Source organism: Oncorhynchus kisutch, linkage group LG6 (assembly GCF_002021735.2).
Source record: "Oncorhynchus kisutch isolate 150728-3 linkage group LG6, Okis_V2, whole genome shotgun sequence".
Taxonomy (NCBI): domain Eukaryota; kingdom Metazoa; phylum Chordata; class Actinopteri; order Salmoniformes; family Salmonidae; genus Oncorhynchus; species Oncorhynchus kisutch.
Genome location: NC_034179.2, coordinates 35,323,873 through 35,338,161, shown reverse-complemented (window position 1 = coordinate 35,338,161; position 14,289 = coordinate 35,323,873). Strand labels below are relative to the sequence as shown.

The window sequence follows — 14,289 nt, the reverse complement described above, 5'->3', positions numbered from 1 at the left end:
AAGCGCGTACTGATGGGACGCATGGGTAGACAGTGGGCCTGGGTGGGTAAGAATGGGAGGGTGAGACAAGCTTGGTTTTGGGAGGTGGAGTGGTGGTAGGCGGGGGGGGGGGGGATTTAATTATACTATAATATACACAACTTTTCAAAGGTTTGGGGTCACTTAGAAATGTCCTTGTTTTTGAAAGAAAATCATTTTTTTTGTCCATTTACTATAACATCAAATAAATCAGAAATACAGTGTAGACATTGTTAATCTTCTAAATGACTATTGTAGCTGGAAACGGCTCATTTACATTTTTTATTATGGAATATCTACATAGACGTACAGAGGCCCATTATCAGCAACCATCACTCCTGTGTTCCAGTGGCACGTTGTGTTAGCTAATCCAAGTTCATAATTTTAAAGGGCTAATTGACCATTTGAAAACTTGGATTAGCTAACACAACGTGCCATTGGAACACAGGAGTGATGGTTGCTGATAATGGGCCTCTGTACGTCTATGTAGATATTCCATAAGAATGATTATTATTATAACTTTTTTTAAATGAGCCGTTTCCAGCTACAATAGTCATTTAGAAGACTAACAATATCTACACTGTATTTCTGATAAATTTGATGTTATTGAAATGGACAGAATGTGCTTTTCTTTCAAAAAGAGGACATTTTATAAGTGACCCCAAAATTTTGAACAGTAGTGCAGATGTATTTATTTTTATTTGTATGACTTGTAAGCCTGTGGTAAAATGAACGACTTCTGGACAGATTACGAAAGTGTTTGTCATTACATCTGAGATTTAATGCTGGTTGTTGGTGAGAATGGAAAGGGGCTATATCCGTGGTATTGAGATGTGGTGACTAAGAGGGCATCAGACACTTCTGAGGTGTGTGTCAAGGCCTCCACTCAGCCTTTTCTGTCTCTCGGAGGACCCAGTTTTCCCAAGTAGACCCCTACCAGCTTTATACTTTAAAGGTAATACAAACCAACCACAGTACTTAAGTGGTAGTCTTTCTTCAAACGTATGTACAATATATGTATGTATCAACATTTTTTGTGGTTAAATTAGGAGAGTAGTCGGAGCTAAAAAGCCCTAAGGCATAGCGCCTCAAGTACAAAGACTTACTTTGCTTAGTTTCAGATCAAATTTGAAGATCAGATCAAATTTGATTACCAATTTATGCAGAAATCCAGGTAATTCCAAGGGGTTCACATACTTTTTCTTGACACTGTATGTAATGTATACAATAGCTATGTATTTATACAATGATCCTCCCATTCTATGGAATGTCCATCGCTCCCATGTCATGTCTGCTGAAATCTTTTACTTGGTTCTTCAATGATAGATGGAACAGATATCATTAAGTTTGATTCTAGACAAGTAAAGACCAACAAAATCCAACTTGTCACATGGAATGTCCATGGGCTCCATGAGGGGGGGGGGGGGGGGGGGGGGTGGTTCTCGAAAACCTAAAGAGCTACTCAGCAGATGTGTGTGTGTGTGTGTGTATATTTTATATATTTATTTTTTAAGAGTTGCATTAAATAGAAATTGAACAATTTAAAGAGGAGCTGGGTTGGAGAGGACTATGTTTCCACCTACTGTAATAACAGAGGTGTAGGCACCCTGATAAATAAGAATACACTACTATCCCTTATCCCAGCATATGGACCAAGAAGGCTGTTTTCTAATGTTGAATTGTACCTTGCGTGGTGAAAAATACACTGAGTTCATTGTATATCCCACCAGGGAAAGATCTGGTGTTTTTTATTATTTTGAATCAAATCCAGACAGGAACTATTATTTTAGCAAGTGACCTAAATCATATTTTCGATAAGTTTGACAGACTTAGTAATAAAAAAAGCTAAATTATTTAGGGAGCCTTCAATGAGGCTGAAATAATTTACAGGACACCTCGCGATTTACTATTCCCAACTACAAAAGAGTAAGAAAAGCTATTCAAGTATTGACTATATTTTTATTTCCAAAAATGCACTCAATTTCCAGGATGAGAAAATGTATGATATAGTGATATCGGCTCATTCTCCGGTGTCATTCTTAATTACACCAATAGAAAATACATTCAGTGACAATTTAGAGAATTAACTGAGCACTTCTTCTGGACCCGAAATGTATTGAGTACCTAAACGATAAAATTACCTTTACCATTACAAATGTAGACAGAGGACAGAGAAAAGCCACCCCCAATTATAATTTGGGATGCCTTTTAAGGTGTACATTAGGGGAACGATAGTCTCATACTAGGCAAAAGTTAAGTCTCATTTTTTAAAATTAATATAGAACACTTAAATGTACATGGGCTTTTTAAAGGTAAAGAAGAAAATATAATTTCTCAACTTAAGCAAGAATACGATCTTTTACTTCTGAAGAGAGCCAACAACTACAGGTTAAACTCAAATAAACCGTACTACTTAATGGCAATAAACCTAAATCTCACAGGTCTCCCAAAATGAATACATGCAAACCAGTTATAATTTTAAAAGATAAAGAGACAAAAATAGTAATTACAAATAACAATGCCATTTAATGACAATTTTTAAAAGCTATGAAAGTTTTATATAAATCAGAATTAAACAGTTGGACCTTCTGTAGCCTTAATTGCTTCGGAGTTGTTGAGTCTATCAGCAGACAAAAAAATAATCACTAAAAACAGATCATCCAAGACTACATTTTTGCAGATCTTCCGATATAGCTGACCAATATTGAAAACTCAGTGCCCCCCTTTGCAATTTGTTTTCTTCAAAGTACAACAAAAATGTTGTCACATGCGACCACCTAAAAAGATGGCAGCACTTTAGAGCGCTCCTAATGCCCACATGTAAATACTGAAATTCAACAGCATACAGTTTCATATGTCTTAATATATTGACAGTTTAATATAAAGATAATTTATATTTTGAAACATCCCGCTAATGTGGCGTTATTGGAGTGTCGACACATGCTAAAAACCTATTCAAGCCTAAAACGCAGTATTCAGAAGGCCACATCGACTAGCAAACAAACAGCAAATCCTACCGAATCCCCCACCAAGAAATGGATCAACACGTAAACCCAGAGAAATCGATCAATCTGAAGGATCTATTTGAGCAAATGGGAAAGATGAACATGATTTTGTTGATGTTGCATCTGATGTCTCCATGATAAAAACAACTACTGAGCTGAAGGAAAAAAGTTGATGTGATACAAGAGATTGGGCAGAGGTGACGGATTTCGACAGTGGAGGCCATCTCCCATCTGGAGAAGGGTAATGAGAATCACAAGAAAAAGTCGGTCATATTGTGGAATCGTGTCGAAGAACTCATTAACAGTGAGATTGGTTCATTTGAAAGAGGGGCATGAGGCTGGCGTCGGACTAATCTCGTGTGTGCAGAAAATCATTGCAGAAGGATTTGGATTTGTCGACAGGCACAAATTTGAAATTGAACCGAACCCATCGCAGCTTAACCATGCCTGACGAGAATGGGCCCCTGAGAACGGTTTTCACCCGCTTCATACTATCTACAGCCCGGGACAAGGTACTTAAAGTGACGAAAGATACGGGTGGAGTTCAGTGGGAAGGCAGCCAGCATTTTTTTTCTCTTCCCAGACCTGTCCAAGGAACTGACCATGAAGAGGAAGAAGTTTGCAACTGCAAAGAAACAAGTACTCAAGAAGAACGTCAGGCACACACTGCATTCCCAGTGACACTGCTGTTTACTTGGAAGGGAATGCAAATAATTTTCAAGGACAACGTGGAGGCAGAGAGATTCTTGCTAGAGCAAGGTGTTTAGCCTAGATAAAGAAGACGAGAAAAGGTCATACAAGTTGAATTGTATGCCGTTTACAGTATAAGTGAAGTTAGCTATATGTTTTTGCGGGACTCTGTGTGGTGTTGCTAATTTAGCATTTCAAGCACCTCACGGACGATAAAGAATTTTGAGTTGAGACTGCAGGTTATCTTCTGCAGCATCGAAGACAGTAATGTGATTGACTCATTTAGAAGCAACGTTCCGTTCCAAGTTGCTTTGTTTTATTTGGTTTTCTATGTTTATTTACACTGTTTTATTGTACAGCTGGAGCATATATTGTGAAATGTTATATAATGATGTTCATTATAGTTGTCATGGGTCTTAAATGGGACACTTCACGCTCACAGGCTGTAACTACGCAGAGCAAATATGGCTAATGGTTAGGGAAACACGATCTTTTGGAACACAAATGGTTGTGGTAACCAAGTGAAGAGGAAAGAGATTTTGATATTTAAAATCAAAACAGGTGGATTTTGTGTTAATACAGGAATGACAGAGGCACTGAAAGAGGAAGCTGGGTTGCAAAGGTTTATCATAGCTCATTTAATTCCAAACAAAATGGAGATTTTATTCTGATAAGCAAAATACATTTTGTAATGTTGACGCAACATAGAGTTTCGCAGTCTTATCTGCATTGAGGCTCTTTATAAATAGGATTAAGGTATTATTATGCAACATATACAGTTGAAGTCGGAAGTTTACATTCACCTTAGCCAAATACATTTGAACTCAGTTTTTCACAATTGCTGACATTTAATCCTAGTAAAAATTCCTTGTCTTAGGTCAGTTAGGATCACCACTTTATTTTAAGAATGTGAGATGTCAGAAGAATAATATAGACTTGTTTATTTCAGCTTTTATTTCTTTCATCACATTCCCAGTGGGTCAGAAGTTTACATACACACAGTTAGTATTTGGTAGCAATGCCTTTAAATTGTTTAATTTGCGTTAAACTTTTCGGGTAGCCTTCCACAAGCGTTCCATAATAAGTTGGGTGAATTGTGGCCCATTCCTCCTGACAGAGCTGGTTCAAGGCTCGCACAAGCCTTTTCAGTTCTGCCGACAAATTTTCTATGGGATTGAGATCGGAGCTTTGTGATGGCCACTCCAATACCTTGGCTTTGTTGTCCTTAAGCCATTTGCCACAACTTTGGAAGTATGCTTGGGGTCATTGTTCATTTGGAAGACCCATTTGCGATCAGCTTTCAAGACTGATGTCTTGATGTTCTCCCTCGTGATGCCAACAATTTTTTTGTGAAGTGCACCAGTCCCTCCTGCAGCAAAGCACCCCCACAACATGATGCTGCCACCCCCGTGCTTCACGGTTGGGATGGTGTTCTTCGGCTCGCAAGCCTCCCCTTTTTCCTCCAAACATAACGATGGTCATTATGGCCAAACAGTTCTATTTTTGTTTCATCAGACCAGAGGACATTTCTCCAAAAAGTATGATCTTTGTCCCCATGTGCAGTTGCAAACCCTAGTTTGACTTTTTTTATGGCTGTTTTGGAGCAGTGGCTTCTTCCTTACTGAGTGGCCTTTCAGGTTATGTCAATATAGGACTTGTTTTAGTGTGGATATAGATACTTTTGTACCTGTTTCACCCAGCATCTTCACAAGGTCCTTTTGTTCTGGGATTGATTTGCATTATAACGCACCAAAGTACATTCATCTCTAGGAGACAGAACACGTCTCCTTCCTGAGCGGTATGATGGCTGCGTGGTCCCATGGTGTTTATACTTGCGTACTATTGTTTGTACAGATGAACGTGGTACCTTCAGGCGTTTGGAAATTGCTCCCAAGACTTGTGGAGGTCTACCATATATATTACCTGAGGTCTTGGCTGATTTCCTTAGATTTTTTTCCCATGAAGTCAAGCAAAGAGGCACTGAGTTTAAAGGTAGGCCTTGAAATACATCCACAGGTACACCTGCAATTGTCAATTAGCCTATATAGCCTATCAGAAGCTTCTAAAGCCATGACATCATTTTCTGGAATTTTCCAAGCTGTCTAAAGGCACAGTCATTTTAGTGTATGTAAACCTCTGACCCACTGGAATTGTGATACATTGAAATAATCTGTCTGTAAGCAATTGTTGGAAAAATTACTTGTGTCATGCACAAAGTAGATGTCCTAACCGACTTGCCAAAACTATAGTTTGTTAACAAGAAATGTGTGGGTTGGTTGAAATACTAGTTTTAATGACTCCAACCTAAGTGTATGTAAACTTCCGACTTCAACTCTAATCTCCCAATAAGGAGGACCCAGATTTGGTTTGTATTATTATAAAAATAAATTCACGAGGTTAATGTCATACTTGGAAATATGGAGGGTCAGATCATCCTTGCTGGAGACTTTTTAACCAAGTGATAGACAATATGATTGATGGAAGTAAATTTACAGGTAACTCTACACCAAAGGATAGACTTCCAATACATATGCTTGCAGAAGATATGGGCTTTACAGACATATGGAGATTAGTCATCCTAATGATAGATAGTATACTTTTTTCTCCCACTGTCATAAGACAGACTCCAGAATATATTTAACCTTATCTAATTTCAAGGTTAATAATGTGATTGATTGCAAGATTGGGCCCATTGCCCTCACAGATCATGCTATAGCAGAGTTACATGTTGATATAAACTCTGAAAATGTGAAGGGTAGATTTAGACTCCACACCATGCTATTACAGGATTGGATATTTAGCCAATCACTAGTAAATGATCTTAGATAGGCTCTAAAGCACATATTAGAGGGGGAAAAAATAGCTACTAACAAGACAACTAAAAATGCAGAACACATCTAGAATATTTCCAGCAATTAAGAAGGGAATAAGATGGTGACCTCATCCAAAGAGATAAACAGTGTGTTTTGAACGTTTAAAAAAAATTACGATTTATATACATCCTCCTGTTCAGTGATGCGTATAGATAGCCAGGTAGAGGAACTGGACTACTATAACAGAAAAGGAGGTTAAAGCTGCCATTTTATCTATGAAAGCAGGGATATCACCTTGTTTGGATGGCCTTCCTATAGAATATTCTACAACAAGTATATTGACATTACTGTACCTGTATTGACAGTGGTTTACCAGGAGCCATTTAAAAATGGCTCTTTTCCCGGACACCTTTTAATGGGGCTTTTTATATCGCTTATTCCTAAAAAGGATAGAGATGCTACAGAACCTGGGAATTTTAGCGCAATCAGCTTCCTTAATGTGGACTGTAAGATTCTTACTAAGACCCTTGCGATACACTTAGAGAAGGCACTACCTAATATTATTCATAGTGACCAAGTAGGATTTATTAAGAACAGGACCTCAACTGATAATATGAGGAGGCTCTTAAATCTCACGAGGAAAAACGTCAAGGGGGATGAATACTTTTGCAAGGCACTGTAAATATACTCAGTTTAGATATTAGTCCTATGTGCTCACCAAGGGATGTAGGAGGCTTGGCTTTAACAGATGTCAAATTGTACAATTTATCATTTGAAATGGCTAAATTGGCGAAACATTGGCGCAAAGGGGATGCTGGCTTGGATTGGATAACAATAGAACAGGAACTAAATTATCCTTTTACCCCTGTTGATACTTTGTCATATGGTCTGTTGAAACTTTGAACCCAATTGTTTTACACTCAAAAGAGGTGTGGAGAACAGTACACAAGTTGTGTTGAATTTCACATCTGATACAAGGATACTCATCATTGTGGCACAATCCAAGGCTATGGATAGGTTAGAAGTCTGTGTACTGGAAACGGTGGCTAATGAAAGGAATTCATACTATAGGTGATCTGTACAATGATGTTTTAATGTCATACTCAGATTTTTTTACAAAAATATGATGTGGGAGACGAGGCACATTTCTGGAAATAGTTACATTTGAGAGAATGTTAACTAATGTATTCTAGAAGAACCAACATCACTCCCTAAAAATACAACCTTATGGAACAATCCCTGGAAAGGTTTTCAGAATTCACATTCAGAGTTTTTTTAAAATTGGTCCACATGGAAAACTAAAGGCATTGAAACCGTAAATTACTTTTTTAACAGGAATACATTTATTTCCACGACAGAAATAAAAAGTAATTTTGAACTGGCCAATGTAGATAGTTTCAAATACGTGCATCTTAAGTTACATATCACAATTGAATTTTGAAATATTTTGGACATCAGAGCAACCTTGAGGGAATCTTATTTGAGCCAGAAAATGATTTTCATATGATAGGGAAGATGTACAAAACATGGCAGAGAGCATATTAAACTGAACATCTCTTAGAAAAAAAGTTACTATTTGAACCAAGGCTTAAAAAGAACTGATCTTTGCACAAGATGGAGGAAAGGTTGGAGCATAACTAAGGAAATTACAGTTAACAAAAGTGCTGTAGAATTTGTGAATTTTGTATAATAAATTCTATGCATTAGTTTATACTGGAATTGGTGTACACAACAGCAGAGTTATGTTTAAAGTGTAAAGCTAATAATGACTCAATAGTCCATGCTTTCTGGGAATGCTATAAAGTCCAGAAGTTGTAAGTGGAGCTAGAAAAACATCTGTCTACATATTTCAAGACATGGCATATGGGGGTGTACTGACCATACCCAAAGGGCTGGACGATTCTCTTTTCATCATGAAAACACATACAAGAAACTTGGAAGTGAATAAATTTGCCATAAATTGACACAATGGGAAAAATTGGTACAATTTTAATACCATGTGGCCAAGAATAATGTAGGCTCTAGGGATGGGGGTGTGAGCATGCGGGTCAGGGCAGATGAGATGTAGTCATTGTTTGTGTGTGTCTGTAAGTTGTTGATTTTGTTTTTTGGAGCGCAATTTTTTTATTTTAAAATGACGATTAATAAATTCATTCTCTAGTCTGGGTACCTGTCTTTTAGTTAACTTTCCACTCCATGTCATTGCCAAAGAGACTGGCCTTTTTGTAATCTCAATGTTTATTATGCAGCTGGATTTACGGTGGAGTTGTGTATTGGTTGTTGGAAATGACATGAACATTTTCCATGACAACATGGATTAGTCCAAAACAAATATTTAGTTGTTCGCTAGGCAAATTGTGTTTTGAGGCTTTGGAATTGCAGTATGTATTTAGTTTGATAATTTACACGTAAACTAGCAACTTTTGACAGACTGGTTTCGTCTGGACACATTTTTTTCCTTGGCAACCAGATACCAACGTGTTCTTTGTAGAGAAATAAAAAGTGATATTATTCCAATATTTGGATAATAGTTGTGATTGGAGGATAGCTTTGATGGTTATTGAATCAGGATCAACTCCTCTGTTCTCCTACAACTCATTAATGATAGAATGTTCATATTTTACAGATGGCAGAAAGGCCTATCTTTTTGGCAATGACAAGGAGTGGAATGTTCGCTAAAGAGACTGGTAGTCAGGCTAGTAACCAAGAAACTTGATATTGACATCTAGTCACTTAGCTAGCAAGTTACATTGCTGAAGCCCTGAGTTGGATATAATTTGTGACACATCTTAGATTTCTTATAGTATATAGTAAGTATATAGTAAGCAGGGACATAGCACCCCGCCCCCTGTATACGTAGAAACGGTATATCGCCCAAGCCTAATAAATCTAGTTTAGGGCTGAGCCCATTTTAGTCGATTGTTTGGTCGATAGGCTGCTGGTCAAGCAGTAGCAAAAAGAAAAAAAAACATCACGGGGTACAAGACACCTGTCTGATTCGCTTCTCTCTGAGTGGACTGATCCATTGTGGAGGCAGTGGGGAGGGCACAGTCCATCAGTCTAAGACATGTACTACTGAAATTGTATCTGGTTATATTTTATAAGAACAATTAAAAAAATTTTTTTATAACATGCGCGTTCTCCCATGTTGGATAGTGGTCGCTGTCTACGGTTCAGAAACACTTCACTGTGCTGTTGAATTGGCACCTTTTCCTAGACCATGTTGCTATGTGCATAATAGCAAAGTTAACTAGCATATTGGTGTTGAGAACAATGTATGGAGGCAGAACGAGGAGATGAGATGAGAAAGCAGCCCATGTCTTATTATCTAATAACAGTGAGGAGAGAGGAAACACTAACTTCATTAGGTCTATAATCAATAGCCTAACTGTGAAATGTGCCTGACTTTATAAATCCTCGTTCGGAAAGTATTCAGATCCCTTGATTTGTTCCCCCCACATTTTGTTACATTACAGCCTTGTTCTAAAATTGATCAAAAAAATGTCCCCCTCATCAATCTAAACACAATACCCAATAATGACAAAGCGAAAAATGTTTTTTAGATAATTTTTTGCCAATGTATTGAACAAAAAACACATTTTTATTTCAATAAGTATTCAGACCCTTTGCTATGAGACTTGAAATTTAGTTTAGGTGCATCCTGTTTCCAATGATCATTCTTGAGATGTTTCTACAACTTGATTGTACAACTTGAGTCTACCTGTGGTAAATTCAATTGATTGGACATAATGTTGAAAGGCACACACCAGTCTATATAAGGTCACACAGTTGACCGTGAATGTCAGAGCAAAAACCAAGCCATGAGGGCGAGGCACTGATCTGGGGGAAGGGTACCAAAAAATGTCTGCAGCATTGAAGGTCACCAAGAACACAGAGGCCTCCATCATTCTTAAATGGAAGAAGTTTGGAACCACCAAGACTCTTCCTAGAGCTGTATGCCTGGCCAAACTGAGCAATTGGGGGAGAAGGGCCTTTGTCAGGGAAGTGACCAAGAACCCGACAGTCACTCTGACAGAGCTCCGGAGTTCCTCTGTGGAGATGGGAGAACCATCCAGAAGGACAACCATCTCTGCACCAATCAGGCCTTTATGGTAGAGTGGTCAGACGGAAGCCACTTCTCAATAAAAAGCACATGACCGCTCGCTTGGAGTTTGCCAAAAGGCACCTAAAGGACTCTCAGACCATGAGAAACAAAATTCTCTGGTCTGATGAAACCAAGATTTAACTCTGTGGTCTGAATGCCAAGTGTCACGTCTGGAGGAAACCTGGCACCATACCTTTGGTGAAGTATGGTGGTGGCAGCATCGTGCTGTGGTGATGTTTTCAGTGGCAGGGACTGGGAGACTAGTCAGGATCGAGGGCAAGATGAATGGAATGGAGTAAAGTACAGAGAGATCCTTGATGAAAACCTGCTCCAGAGTGTTCAGGACCTCAGACTTGGGCCAGGGTTCACCTTCCAATAGGGCAACGACCCTGACAACACAGGAGTGGCTTTGGAACAAGTCTCTGAATGACCTTGAGTGGCCTAGCCAGAGGCCAGATTTGAACCCACTCTAACATCTCTGGAGAGAGCTGAAAATAGTTGTGCAGCGATGCTCCCCATCCAACCTGACAGAGCTTGAGAGTATCTGCAGAGAAGAATGGGAGAAACTCCCCAAATACAGGTGTTCCAAGCTTGTAGCGTCACACCCAAGAAGACTCGAGGCTGTAATCACTGCCAGAGGTGCTACAACAAAGTACAGAGTAAAGGGTCTAAATACTTATGTAAATGTCATATTTAAGATTTTTTATTTTTAATACATTTGCAAACATTTCTAAACTGTTTTTGCTTTGACATTATGACTGCCTTGAGAGAGAAGCTGTTTTTCAGTCTTTCGGTCCCAGCTTTGATGCACCTTTACTGACCTCGCCTTCTGGATGATAGCGGAGTGAACAGACCGTGGCTCGGGTGGTTGATTTTCTCAATTCTCTTTTTGGCCGTGCTGTGACATCGGATGCTGTTCAGTTACCTTTGCTTTCTTGGGTACAGGAACAATGGTGGACATCTTGAAGCAAGTGGAAACTGCCGACTGGGATAGGGAGAGATTGAATATGTCCGTAAACACTCCAGCCAGCTGGCCTGCGAATAATCATTATAACATAATCATCAATGCTTCATAGTTTTACATTGAAATTAACTCGCTGTATGCGTGTACGCCTAAGTGTTGGGAATTTGGAGAGTACAGTAAAAGGCCTATGTTTTGAATTTAATTTGCAAGTGATAATAACTGTTTTGAGATTAATTAGCAGTTGACTGATAACCTAGGGTCCGTCTCTCTCAAACCCTTTCCTTGCAGTTGTAGCAACATAAAATTGATCCCAAAACACACAATCCACGAAGGTCATTTCATGTTTGTTAGGAATTGATTACAAATTTCTCAGACCCTGACTTATACCGAATGCAGTCAATGGTACATTTCTGGTTATTTACAAACCGTCTATGGACAAAATAACGGTTGTTGTTATCCTCTAGGTAAGCCTCAACTTTCTGTTAAGTGCATTGACATGTCAAGTTTTGTTTGTAGGTCAGTGTCCTGATAGAAGACGATTTTTGTTTTCTAGTGTGATAGATTAAATAGATGTTAGTCATGTTTGACCAAGGTACTAAGGTGCTTGATGAATCAAATCAAAATCAAATCAAATTTATATAGCCCTTTGTACATCCGCTGACAACTCAAAGTGCTGTACTGAAACCCAGCCTAAAACCCCAAACGGCAAGCAATGCAGGTGTAGAAGCACGGTGGCTAGGAAAAACTCCCTAGAAAGGCCAAAACCAGAACCAGGCTATGAGGGGTGGCCAGTCCTCTTCTGGCTGATGAGGTGGTTGTGCCAGTAACTGCAGTGAAGCTCCACCATAACCTCTGAAGTGTCTTGGTGCTTCTCTGGCTATTTGTACAGTACAGTCGCCTCATTGGCTGCATTTACACAGGCAGCCCAATTCTGATATTTTTTCTCCCACTAATTGGTATTTTGACCAACCACATCAGATCTTTTTCAGAGCTGATCTGATTGGTCAAAAAGCAATTAGTGGAAATAAGATCAGAATTGGGCTGCCGGTGTAAATGCAGCCAATGTGACTGTACAAATAGTTTTTTTATTTACATCGTTAATAATCATCAAGTAGAGTAGTTTCCCCTTTTGATAGTGTCGATGTATCATAGACATAAATGTCTCTGAATATGCCTCTGGTGCAAGGACACCGATAGCTTTACTGTTCTCTTCACAACAGATCAAAGAGATAAAATACCTAATCCCTCTCATACAGCAAACGCATTACCTTGCATTCTAACATGCTGGATTCTGCAATGCTGCCCGTTTTGTTTTGCGTTATGGAAAGTATAGGGACCTACAAGTCATTTTATTATCTTAAACATAAAATAAAATAAATGTTTTGGCGAAAGCTTTGTTTTGGTGAGATGTGTTCTTGCTATGACTTGCAATGTGTTATCATCAGGCTGTGCAGACCTGCCCTGTTCACTGTGCCCAGACTGGCTGTCACCCACCATGTTATTATGGATAGCTTCCCATGTCATGACGTGTGTGTGTGTGTGTGTGTGTGTGTGTGTGTGTGTGTGTGTGTGTGTGTGTGTGTGTGTGTGTGTGTGTGTGTGTGTGTGTGTGTGTGTGTGTGTGTGTGTGTGTGTGTAGGAGTTCACCGTCCCGGACTACCGAGGTCACCTGCAGGACCAGCAGGGTCGGCGAAGGCCTTCCTTGCTTTCTGAATTCCACCCTGGAACTGAGAGGTACGTAACCATACCAACAGCCACCTCCAATCTATACTTGACAAAATTATAAATGCAACATTTTAAACGATTTTACTGACTTACAGTTCATATAAGGAAATCAAGTCAATTGAAGTAAATTCATTAAACCCTCACATAACTGGGCATAGGCCCACCCACTGGGGAGCCAGCCACAGCCAATCAGAATGAGTTTTTCCCCACAAAAGGGCTTTATTACAGATAGAAATACTCCTCAATTTCATCAGCTGTCCGGGTGGTTGGTCTCATTCTCTAAAACGATGTTGCAATAATCAATGACCAGCAGCGTACTGGTAGTAATACATCTAATAAATAATCATTTTAGCAGCATTATGTTGTCATCCAGAGTCACATATAATTATGTATTTATTTATTTTCCAAGCTATAGCACACTATTTTACATACAGCAGGTTTTTAAAGGACCAATGAGTTTGCTCTGCTTTGTATTTTAATTTTTGCCATGGAAAAAAAATATCGCAATAGCCCTAGTACACTCCAGACCCATGTATTTACCATGAACAAAAATATAATGCCACATGTAAAGTGTTTCATAAGCTGAAATAAAAGATTCCAGAAATGTTCCATACACACAAACTTATTTCCTGCAAATTTTGTGCACAAATTTTTTTACATCCCTGTTAGTGAGCATTTCTCCTTTGCCAATATAATCCATCCACCTGACAGGTGGCATATCAAGAAGCTGAGCAAACGGCATGATGATCATTGTGCTGCGGATAATAAAAGGCCACTCTAAAATGTGCAGTTTTGTCATGCAACACAATCCCACAGATGTCTCAAGTTGAGGGAGTGTGCAATTAGCATGCTGACTGCTGGAATGTCCACCAGAGCTGCTGTCAGAACATTTTTGTTTCTTTTCTTTACCATAAGCAGAGTTCCTCTGTCCAGTGTTATTTTGCCCATCTTAATCTTTTATTTTTATTG

The 14,289-nt window shown here is 38.9% G+C and overlaps 1 protein-coding gene across 8 annotated transcripts in view; it reads left to right on the top strand.

Moving 5' to 3' along the window:
- Window positions 1-14,289, top strand: part of ncor1 (nuclear receptor corepressor 1) — a 111,180-nt gene that overhangs the window by 15,258 nt on the left and 81,633 nt on the right. For all 8 annotated transcript variants that reach the window (XM_020485501.2, XM_031826656.1, XM_031826655.1 and 5 more), the window contains exon 3: window positions 13,235-13,329. In XM_020485501.2, coding sequence (XP_020341090.1) covers window positions 13,235-13,329 — 95 coding nt within the window. The remainder of the gene's footprint in view (window positions 1-13,234; window positions 13,330-14,289) is intronic.